At 41.1% G+C, this 12,300-nt stretch overlaps 1 protein-coding gene across 5 annotated transcripts in view; it reads left to right on the top strand.

Annotated features, from left to right (window-relative positions):
* mid2 (midline 2) overlaps positions 1–12,300 on the top strand; it is a 140,878-nt gene that overhangs the window by 98,786 nt on the left and 29,792 nt on the right. For all 5 annotated transcript variants that reach the window (XM_040119702.1, XM_040119705.1, XM_040119701.1 and 2 more), the window contains one exon: positions 7,015–7,122. In XM_040119702.1, the coding sequence (XP_039975636.1) occupies positions 7,015–7,122 (108 nt within the window). The remainder of the gene's footprint in view (positions 1–7,014; positions 7,123–12,300) is intronic.

The following is a 12,300-nucleotide window of genomic DNA, read 5'->3' as shown; positions in this document are numbered from 1 at the left end:
AAATGAAGAGAAGAAGATGGACAAAGATGGAAATGTTAGGAAAGTAGAGGAGGTGGCAAGCAACAAAGGAATAAGGAAAGGGAAAGGGGAAGATAAAAGGAAGAGAGATAGCAGGGTTGAGAGGGCAAGCAGAGGAAGAGAAATACAGGATGTGTGTGTTAGCGTGACTACCAATGATCTTTTTGACCAAAAACATACAGGCACTGTGCAGAAGAAAACGCTCAGCAATAATGCACTACAACACAGAAAGGGTATTTTCAAAAAGGGAGATTTGGTGGAGTGAGAGTAGTGTCTGCAACGTAGAAAATCTCTGAAGGACTTTGAGCATGACCTGGATTCCTCTTCTCCTTGTTTGTATCATACTGTATTGGTGCCAAAGATATGATCAGACATTGTGTGATTCAGCTTCCGGTATGTCAGCACACACAGCAGAGATGCAGCACTGTTCTCCTAGGGTTCTCTTCAGAGAGTTATCTTTTCCTCAGTCTCTGAAAAGATGCGTTGACTTGATGATGTGTAGGATGTTTCTCTCCTGGGAGGTCTCTCTACTTATCACAATATTTGGTGTACGGTGGTTAAATCTGTTGCTGTGCTGAATGACATTCAGAGTCATGCTCAGCGTTCTTGAAAACATTGAGCGAATGGCACCATTCTTGAGCATTTGCAGTGATTGTTGTTGAGGCAACACATTCGTGCATCCATTCAATGCCACGTAGCTGGCTGGATGTTAACAGGCAGCAGAGAAGAGTAACTCAGAGAGGCTGTTTGGAAAAGAGCATGTCACCAAAAACCCCTTAAATAGACATTCATACAGGGGAAGATGAATCTAAATTCAGAGCCAAGTTGCTGGTCTCAATCACAAACATGTTTTACGTTGTTTTAATATGTTAAAATCAGTTGTGCTGCATTGATGTAACATTTGGCTCCTCCTGCACATCACTGTCTGCAAAGTCTTTACCCTCACTTTCTTCCTTTCCTGTGTCACAACAATCCGCCAGCCTTCTGTGATGTACTTACAGTATGTTACCTAATGTCCATTGCCTTTTAAGCAAAACCCCTGCTAGGTTTTTAAAAGTTTAATAATAAGTCTTGGATTCAATCAAGCCGCCATTTTGTAGCAGTAGAAGTTTTCCCCTCTGCTTCAAATGGACATCTCAAAGGATGCACACTGATTGTTTTTTTTTCTTGGCATTGTACAAGTTTTGAGCAGATTTCCATTTTATTCCCAGGGAGTCTCCTCTTTCATACTTACATAATATCTTCTTTAAGGCTTGTGCACTAGAGACTCAGAGCATTGTCAGTGCAATGAAGTTCTTGATTTTGGGTTTAACATCTCTCTCCTCGGAATTCATCCTGCAGCTTGACAGTTGATCAAATCCCCTGTCTTTCTATCTCACTATATCTGATTCCTGCTCTCTATATATTTCGTGCTCGCTTGGGTGGTAGTATTGGCTAGCAGCTTTTTAATGAGGTCACTCCCTAATAAGGCGTAGATTAGCTTACATAGTGTATCTCACGGTAGGGAACAAATTCTCGTGTGTGTGTGTGTGTGTGTGTGTGTGTGTGTGTGTGTGTGTGTGTGTGTGTGTGTGTGTGTGTGTGTGTGTGTGTGTGTGTGTGTGTGTGTGTGTGTTCGGACTGATCGAAAAAAGAGAGAATCACATCAGACAGAAGACTAGGGGATTTTACCGCTCAGACATGTATGTCTACTGATGAAACAAGGAGCTGTGAGTCATTAGCCAATACCTGTCTAGGTTTATGTACACTGAAGCTGATCCCACTGTGTGCAGAATATGAATCGGCTGTGTGGAAGATGGCTGTAATGCTAACTAATCCTTTGTATCAGGTCTCATCTCGCCTGTCTTTACCTTTCTACTGGAGCATCGTGCGATTGAACAGTCCGCCGATTTTGTTTGTCGTTGCTGTATTTCTAAAACCATTTGCGGCTCCACTTTCAGCTGTATATGGGGCCATCACCGCAGTGGGCATGTAATGGCATACATTGAAATTAAATTCTTGCCTTTATACGGTTGTAACTGTGTTGTGCTTTTAACGGACAAGAATCATCAACATCATTAATGATATGTATCACGTGGTACAGTTGAAAAGTAAAAGAAGATAAAAGGTTAAAAGTTGTTAAGTGTACCAAAAAATAAAGAAAGTAAATGTGGTTAGCATATGAAAGCTCAAACAAACGTTTTGTCAGTTTTTAAGTCCAGTCTTCAAATTCACTGCCAGTGAAGCATTGCCCATCATGACCTCTTTCTGACGTAACATCCACGATATATGCGTCTCACGGTTGCATTTTCTTCCACTCTGCAGCATCCATAAAGCCAGTCTTACTTGCTTTAGAGCCAGGTGTCATTCAGGTGTCATAAATCTGCGGGAACTGTCCCAGAATCTGTGGACAGCATTAGAGATAAAGCTGTCAGACTGAATCCTTACATCTGTCTGAGGACATAATGTCCGAGAGACACTTGTGAGGGAGGGTGTGGGAGGTGAGGGGGCAGCGAGGGAGAAATCGAAGTAGTCAGTGAGAAGCAGACGGGGGGGGGCAGTCGGAAAGAGGCAGAATAGAAAGAAGAGAGGAAAAAATAAAGAGAAATAGGAGGCAGGGGAGGCTGATGGGAGTTGAATGAGCACAGAAGTGATATTTTGGTGTGAGCAAGAGGTTAACAGCTGTTCTGAACCTGGACTGGTCCTCACTAAGTCTGGAGCGGGAGCCACTTTGGCGAGATTACTTCGTTTTGGAGCCATACATTGTTCAGTTGTCTGTTCTTGTTGTTTACAGTTGTCACTCCAGATGTCCAGATTTTGAAATTGGTGGGTGCAGCTAAGGCCTAGGCAATACGGCAAGATGTTTTATACACCTGCTACAGTACATCATTTTAAACAACTGCTATAGTTGTTTTGTGTGGAAACTTTGGGATCACCCCAAGAATTTAAAATAAAGTTGTCTGTGTTTGAACAATGTTTGTTAACAACATGAGTTTGTAAAGAAATGAATCGGGATTCGTTCTGGCTGCGTGGGCGGGTAATTTAGCAGCATTTGTCAGGGTCTTTGATATTATTACGGTGTTTCAGCTGTGAGTGTTTTTGTGACAGATGCACAAACCGTTTCATTAATCAAGACCGAATGAGCATTGCAACATCATTAAAACTCACACACAACAATTCAGTTAACTTATCTTGAGTCAGAGATTCTCGAAATCACAACGCAGTGAGAGATTACGATGTTGAATCACAGTATTGGGGGAATTTATGAGGCAAAGGGTTGCCTCATTTTGAGTTTGGCTCACCTCTGTGTGATTGACAGCACCTGAATGACTGGCACTCTGCTCGGCCACACTCATCAGTCACATCATTATTTGCTGAAACGGAACAGAGTGCGTGGTGCATGGTGTCTAGCATATGAGGCGAGTAGAGATGGAGCTGCTCGCCGCAGCTGTTCATTTCATTTCATTTTAACTTGTAAGTAATACAGTAATAATTTCCACCGTAAAAAAATATGGGTGAATAAAGTTCATCATAACACCACCACCGCATAATGCCAGAGCTGAACTCATCCTAATGACGTATGGGAGTATGCTGTGCGTGCTCAGTGCTGTACAGTAATTCACACCTGGTCTATATAGGCTTATCTAATACTAGTTAGTTGCCATTATATCTGCTTTTCATGAAGATGGATGGAATAGATATGCATGACCAGGATGTATGAATAAGATATGTCAGATCTTGTTTGCAAATCTGTTTGCAATAATCCCAATATGAAATGAGAATCCTAATTTTTCTTTTTAAAGTTTTAATAATATTATCAATCACATCTCTTTTAGAAATTTATTTCCTGCTATTTTTCCTTCAGTCCCTCTAAGACAGTTTTTTTTCACTGACTTTCACGACTGCTTTCCAAGCAGGAAATGTCCCCATCATCGAAAGTTTTCAGTGTTGCTGTGGTTGTTCCTCACGTATTCCGGTAACAGACCTACACTTTGACGTGGACCTCACACTGTGATTTCAGTGCACCTGCAGAGGAGCCTGATGAATAGGGAGTAGTGCAGTAGGTGTAAGGCGTTTGTGTCGCAGGGAGTAGATAATATCGTCAGAGGCTGGCAGATGAGGAGGAGGAGGTCTTGGGTCAGGTGAAAGGGGAGGATGAGGACGGAGATGAAGATTGTTTCCGTAACTCTAATCTGCAAAGTGGCTCGGTTGTAATTCACAGTGATCCTGGACATCTACATTTATCCTGCTTAATTACTAACCTGCAGTCATAAGATGGCTCTTTACAGAATTAACTGTGGGTTTGCATGCATGTGTGCGCGCGTGCGTTTGAGAATAATGAGGTCTAAGTGGATCGCCGTCATGTAATGAGCTTTTTGGAGTGATGAGTGGAACTTGGTTGTTGGGGGAAGTAGTTGGATAGTCTGCAGCACGAAAGGAAGTCACAACCCTGATAAAATTCACCAATCTAAAGGAGATTAATCATTCTATAGATGCATATTGTCAAACTATAGCCAGTATGAGAATGCATATTGTAATAATGTAATAATAGTACTGTAATATTTTAAAGATTTTTAATTACCTTATTTTTCATCTTTAAAAGTAGAGAAAATCAACAGCTAGTAAAACTATGTAAAGTACAATGAATTCTGTTAGAATTCAGCAGATGAGAGAACAATGTAAAAAAAAAAAAGTAATTTATTTAAAATGATATGAACAAAGCTCATTGGAGACAGTCAAGGACATACTTTAACTAGCAAAGACTGGCAATAAAACTCAAATCAACTCTTTTATTCATAAGTTTACAGCGAACTTTTTGAATTAAATTTTTACTATATCTTCACAATTTTTTATTAAGAAGCCCTTTCAAATCCAAAATGAACCGCCTTTCTTAGATCCTCTGCCCCAGTTTTACAGTAACTTTCAGTGTCATTTAATTGTGAGAGCTAAAAGTGATTCAAAGCAAACAGGCCTGCCTTTGTGCTTAAAGAAGTTTTGTGATTTTTTTTTTATTGTCACAAGGCCGGCGGGATCTTTGATTCGAATGTAATCTTTGCATCCCTGAAGGACTGCCACACCCAGTCAGACCAGTTGAAAGGCTGTCTCCTCAAATTGCATTCTCTGTTGTATTTGTGTACGAGGGTTGCCAGCTCAGCAGTACTCTCGCTACAGTCAGCGTGAAAACACTCACCAGTGCTTTTGTGACAACAAACGCTACAGCATCTAGTCGAGCAGTTAAAGCACCAGTGTTGTTTGTGGATTTCTATTTGAAGTGAAATTCCTCCTCTCCAGCGTGCTTTTTTTTCTGGATAGTTCTGAAGTTGCCTGTTTGAGAGGAAGCTGCCCCTGGTCATGGTGCTGGCTTGTTAGGAGTATTCTGGAGAAAATCTGAAAGTTCTGAGTTCACTCCCGCAGACAAAATAGTAGTGACTCCTGTCATTGTTGTGGAGGAGCTGCACTTACTGTAAAACTCTCCGTTGGTACAGCTCTGTGGCAGTTTTATCTTAGATCGGCACATGGGAACTTTTCATAACCCGACATCAGTGGAGAGCAACATAGTGTTCAGTTTGTATGTGGAAATCCTGATAAAGTAAAACCTTTGGAGCAGACAGCGTAGTAACGAGGTTTCTTTCTGTGTAATGTGCAACCAGTAGAGTTCCTGCTTCGTACAGAGGACTGATATGGTTTCTTTACGTCCTTTACGTCAAATATGCTGGTGAAACGGCTATCACAGCCAACTAAGTGGTAAACCGCCACTGTGACATTTCAAATGTCCCTTAATGAAAAAAAAAAGCTGGTTTTCAGTTCTCTTCATTGCCTCAGCAGTGAAATTGAAGCAGTTCATCTGGACTTTTTTCATTTGAACTCCTGCCTTAGCTGTTTTGGAAGCTTTTAGTGTATTTGTAATTGTATTTTACAGTTGGCAGACCTGTTAGCAGTGATTCAGCATTGCAATTCAGCAGACACCCTTAATGTCTCGGTAACACACACCCACCCACACAACTTTGGAGTTGACTGTTTATTTAGTGTTGGCCTGAGATGATGAACTGATGATGGGTTGCCGTGGCAACCCTGGTCCTTAAATAGTCACAGAATCTATTAAATCAGCATGGTGTAAGCAAGTTGTGTCAGTGACTTAATGAATGTCCACACAGGCCCTTTTTTGGAGATTTTTTTTAATGAGTTGAATATTCCAACAATCCTCAACCTATTTTTTTGTTTGTAATGAATGAAATAAACATGTTTTAGAAAGAAGTGTAACCCTATGAATTTCATGCAACATTTTCTCAGCATATTAAGTTATTTCCTCTATGATAAGATATTACTGTTACGCACAGGAACAAGTGGAGGTTTAAATCCAACAGCGATATACCCATTTTTATGAGCTGTGATTGACTTTCCCTCCAGCAAGAAGCAGAACATTTTACACTTAATGAAAAACGAAATTCAATTTACACTCTTCAGTGAGTTGTTCTTTTCTCACTACCTACAATGCACACTAAATGGATGGTCAGTTTATCAACTGTGTGTATTTTTCCCCCTGGACTAATGTGTGCTTTGTAATGTTAAATGATTTATGGTCTATCCAGTGACATAATAAAAGAGCTGGAAGTCACCGATCTCTCTTTTGATACTCCAAATGAACTCTAATCCAGGTGCACATCTTGATGGAGGCAGCTTTTCCAGGTGTGTAAGAATGCACAATGAGATCCAAAAACTCAAGACGTCATCTCTATGGAAAAGATTATATGAATAATCCTGGCTGCCCATCCACAAATTTTACAAAGCTCATTTCACATAGAGAGGAAGAAAAAAACATGTGGTAGACACATTATTTTTGTATCCAGAAAGACAGAAGAAAAATGTAAGATGCAGTATGGCGTGGTTAGTGTTAGTGTGTTCTTGATAAGTTGCTCGTGTATTTGTGTGTATTTGTGTGTACCCACACCTGTGTTCGAAAAATTCGCTCTTTCACATTAATTCGCTTTTCACATGTGTACCTGCCTCTCTCCCCAGGTGAACACAGCCATGCATGAAGCCAAGCTGGTGGAGGAGTGTGATGAGCTAGTGGAGATCATTCGCCAGAGAAAACAGGTCATCGCTGTGAAGATCAAAGAGTCCAAGGTAAAGCCCTCCCAGGACGCTTCTACATTCATTCAGTGTCAGGTCTAGCGCAAGAGAGATTTGACTACAAGAATATCCAAATTAGGAAGACAGGTGGTTTCAGCAAGTTAAAGCTACACTGACTGATTTTAACATTGAAATGACATTGGAGTTATGTTTCTGACCACCTAATGACTGTAAGTCAAATAATATTTTCACCAAAATTATTGGGGTTATTAACCCGCTACATGTTCAATATTCTCTACCGGATAGTTGCTAGCTTTGTCTGTGTCCTGTTTGGAGCTCAGGAGGTTCCATACATTTGGTTTTTCAGTTTGTTTGTTTTTGTTTTGTTTTTGTTTGTTTTTTTTGCTGAAAAATCCCTCCTGTTGCTGAAAATGGTGTTGATGGGAGCAGCAAAAGAGAATCTGGCTATCTGTACATGTACCCTAAAACCAGAACAATGAGCTAAGGGGCTAAACGGCTCCATAAAGATACAGAGTTGACGGATAGCTCTCTGTAGGCTTTACAAGCCATTTTGACATTACACATAATCATTTGATTCAGTGTTCATATGAACAATATTGATTAATGCCATTATAGGTGCCATTGCTTCATTCATAATGCATCAGTTCAAATAATTACGTCTCACTGCCATTTGAAGCAGCCAAAGTGCCAAATACATCACAAAGAAATTCAGCTCTGGGTCACAGTCCACTGGTAGAGAGGCAGGAGAATGAAATGAGAGCAGCAGTGCCGTGGACAGAATATATTCGGCCAGTTCTTTCTTTTTTTTTTTTTTGAGATTACCTCTGTAGTTGCCTGCTTGTTTACCCAAACACACCTCACATGAGTGCTTCAGGAGGCAAGTGAGGAAAAATAGAGAGAGCAGCAACAGCCTTTCCCACATGCAGCCTACCAACCTGAATATGTGTATGGCAGCAAAAACTGCTCTGATCCTCTTGCTGCGGTTTCAAAGAGAGTCCGGGTCTTACTGTAAAGACATGTACAGTACTGTGTGTGTGTGTGTGTGTGTGCGCGTGTACACATGCCCATGTAGATATGGGTGGCTTGTCCCCACAAGTGCAGAGGGTTTAAGGACAGAGGCAAACTCAAATTCTCACCCTCCCAGAGGTGAAGTCTTAAGCTGCTTGTGGAGGATGCTCTAAGGCAGCAAAAGAGCTTTGTCGAGAGATGAAAGATTTCCAAACACTGAACGCAAGGACTCAAATAGGTGTGTGTTGGTGTGTGTGTCTTTGTGTGAGAGAGAGAGGGAGAGAGAGAGAGAGAGAAAGTGTGTCGGAGTGTGTCCGCACTGATTGCAGACAAAGAGCAAGGCTTGTTCTCCTGAGAGTCTGGGTCTGTAAAAGGCTGTCTAGGAGAGGGTAGAGGACTGAAATGCAGGGGACTGAGTCAAGACGGAAAAACACATAAAACACCAGAGGAGTGCTTGATTGATGTCAGCTTGCGGAAGTGGCTGTTTAAGGATCAATGAAGATGACTCAAATGCACGTTGAGTAATCAAATAATCATAGGTGTTTTAAATGGATGTTTGCCGGAGAGGAAAGGAAAGGAAAGGAAAGGAGAGGAGACGAGAAGAGAAGAGAGGAGACGAGAAGAGAAGAGAGGAGACGAGAAGAGAGGGGAGGGAGGGTGAGAATTTGAGTTTGCCTCTGTCCTTAAACCCTCTGCACTCATGTGGGGACAAACCACCCATATCCACATGGGCACGTGTACACGCACGCGCGCACACAGTCAGAGAGGAGGACGAGACGAGACGAGAGGAGAGGAGAAGAGGGAAGAGGTAGTTTTAAAATTTTGAACAAACAACTAATGCTGTTGTTTTTCTGTGAAAGACAGTGATGGAAAGGCAAGTGTTCAGAGGTGACTCTACAACAGAATAACAGGATTATACAGGCTTGATCATGGTGATCGTTGCAGTGCACGGTGCTCCCATTCTCTGTCTCAACTCCTCGTAACAAGCTTTGTCTCTCTCTAAGGAGACTCAGCAGTCATGCCTAATCTCTCCCTGCCCAAGCAAAACACACACTATTCCCATGGCCGGATGTGTGCGTGCGTGTTTTTTTTTTTTTTTAATCATTTGACTGCCTGTCTTCCGAGCATCTTCTTTGCCTCTCTGTCTGTCTTTCATTGTCATTTTGAGAGCTATTTGAACTGCTCCTTTAGAGCCTTGAGGATTAACAACTCAAATCCCTTTTTAGGTTATAAAATTTTTTCACCCTAATTCTGAAAACAGCTTCGTCTCAGACATTCGATTTTGTGATTTTTACCTAAAGACAGAGAAACGACAGTATTAGGCATTTGTCAAAATACCTAAAACAACCTATGTTTACATTTACATGACAAGGACCCCTTGTGGCTATGTGAGCTATGACTTTTGTATCTCAGAGGGTGCTTTGCTGATGCGTGTTTATATTTTTTGACTAAAATCTATGCATTTTCACATCATTTTAGACCATTATCTTGAAAGTATTTACAAAAAACAACATAGGTTCTTGTCTTTAACAGTACACTCGGGGATAGCAAGAAGAAAAAGGGAAACAAGTATGCTCACTGAAGAAGTAAGCGCTGCCTCTTGAAGTAATCCTTCAAATTTGTGTGAGTGATCGCACTGTGCGCCATACAAAATAACATTGGTAAAAGGAGGCTTATAGTGAATGGATTTGAACTGCGATTTTCTCGTCCTCCCGGAGCCATTAGACAAAGTAACGTCATTTGGCTACTTACCAAAATATCTCTTCAGTCAGACCTCTGCAGGCAGGTCACGTTCTCAGTGAATGTAGCCATTAGCCAGCTAACTGAGTTACTGTAGCGAGCTGATTCCTCACTCGCTCTCATCTGTGACAGCTGTAATTCTTGGCCGCTTGACAGATTTTCTGCCTGGTTTATTTTTGCAGTAAAGATGTCAGGAGTCTATGGACTACGAACTCTTTTAAGTCGGCTTTACACCGGCCTTCAGAAACTCCTGTTAGTTGAGCTGGGCTAACAAAACACCTTGCTAATGCTACTCCTTCTCTGGGAGATATTAGTTACCTATGACTATGTATCTAACTAGGTTTTTAAGATAATAAAGTAATACTACATTATAATTCCACTATTTTGTCATTTAGCAACTCATGAGGTCCAGTTCACAGTATCAGTTTATAAACTTAAAATAATAATAATGAATTCATCCTGAGAAAACAGGTTTCAGCCTTATTTCATGATCTCATAGATAACTGAAGAACAAACCACAGTATAATGCTGGTGGGCTGGCACTTCAATAGTCAAGCTCTGTTAAATAGATCTATTTTTCTATTTCAGCAGGCAGCCACCATGATTTGAGACACACACACACACACACACACACACACACACACACACACACACGCACAAACACTTCCACTGAGACTTTGCCATATTTTCCATTATTCTGAGAGAAAGGGAGTAATCATCTCTAAAATTGCTGTTTGAGGCATATGTTGCCAAATAATAACCCATCCATTAAACCGGTTTCGCATCTCTCTGTGCGGTCAACAACCTGCTCAAATGTCATTTATAGTGCCAACAGATTATGGTGGACTTAGTGACAGAGCAGGTAAGACGTCAGTAGAAAACTCCATTAAGTCGCGTTCTGGGAAAGGAGCAGGTTTTTCAGCAGTAGAAAGCAAGTGCAAATTAGATACTGCTTTAATTCTTTGAGTGCTTCTGATGACAAGCTCTTAACCAAGTGCCACCCGCAGCGCTACAAGCTAAAGTGCGTTGCTGAAAATATAAATGACTAATCCTTTAAGGGGACTCATAATTTGTTGTTTGATGAAACTTAAAAACAGATGTTTTTTCTGCTCTTTTAAGTTTTACTTTGTGTTTAGAGATTTGGGTTGTCAGCTGTTGCTGAGAATGTGCTGTTTTCAGACAATGAACCCACTTTACTTTACCATTGCTGAGATGCACTCCATACCAAAGCTGGCATTTTATCCTACAGCTCACCTTTCATCGACAGTCTCGGAGCTCATAAGCAGTCTGTATTATTTCCTGTGGAGAGTTTCATCAAACTAAGTTCATTTGGGGACCAGGATATGAGCCATAATGGAGATAAATAGATTACTTTCATTTCAAATTAGCATGGAATGGCTTCCTTATGCTCAGTCGGAAATGATATTACAGTACAACCATTGACAAATTACAGTCAAAAGGGACTTTGTTACAAAACCCTGTGTGTGTGTGTGTGTGTGTGTGTGTGTGTGTGTGTGTGTGTGTGTGTGTGTGTGTGTGTGTGTGTGTGCATGGTTGTTTGTAATGAAGATGAGGCAATACAAACTTGGTGGACTTCCGGGCCTCGTTGTCTGTGCTGGTACATTTGAAACATACACACCAAGTTTATGGAGATCGATAAATTATTAGGAGGCTGAAGTAACTGTGTTTTAGTGCATCTCAGTATTTTGAACTTAGGTAGACACACGGACACATACAAATTTATGACAGAGTAGCACTCTGTACATCTTGTTTTTGCTGCTGTTAAATCAGATAACAATGCATTATGCTACTCACCTCTGCTCTTCTATTATGTAACACGGTCATAAGGTCAGTGTTAGAATAAAGAGTCGATGGGCTCGCTTCAACTCCCACTGACCCCATAAGCAGGACTCTGTCCTCTCTGCTGCATTCTTTGTGTCTTCCTGTCTCTGTGTTTTCCTGTCTGTGCCTGCACAAGTCTCTACAGGAATCTAGAGGTTTTACAGCCGTCAGACACAAGGTTGATAGAGTAGTTACATCTGTGAGGAGTTTTATGGGAGCAAAGGTTAAATGTTTGGCTAGGTTGAGTATAAAATCCCATCCTAATGCAGGCTCTTTCCCCTCCTTTCAAAGCTCGGCACATAGGCTCTGACAATGTCATCTGGTCACTGGTTCTGCTAGTTAAATTGAAGTACATACAAAGATTCCTCATGATATTTGATCAGTGTCCAACCAATTCACCGTCTATCAAAGATTTCTCGCACAGGGTTTTGATTTGTTTTACTGTTGTTCTCTTACACTGATAAAACTTCAGCGATAGTCGGCTATATCACGACTTGTTGGTTTCACCAAGCAGGATTCATCGAGGGGGGGGGGGGCTACTAATGGTTAGTTTGTATCAATAATGTGGAGTAATTTGGCCGCAAGGCTGGAAGTGTTGAACATATTATATGGATTAGTGAC

This window comes from Xiphias gladius, chromosome 23 (genome assembly GCF_016859285.1).
Source record: "Xiphias gladius isolate SHS-SW01 ecotype Sanya breed wild chromosome 23, ASM1685928v1, whole genome shotgun sequence".
NCBI classification, from domain to species: Eukaryota; Metazoa; Chordata; class Actinopteri; order Istiophoriformes; family Xiphiidae; genus Xiphias; species Xiphias gladius.
The sequence above is the reverse complement of the archived record's forward strand: the minus strand, read 5'-3'. Positions and strand labels throughout refer to the sequence as shown.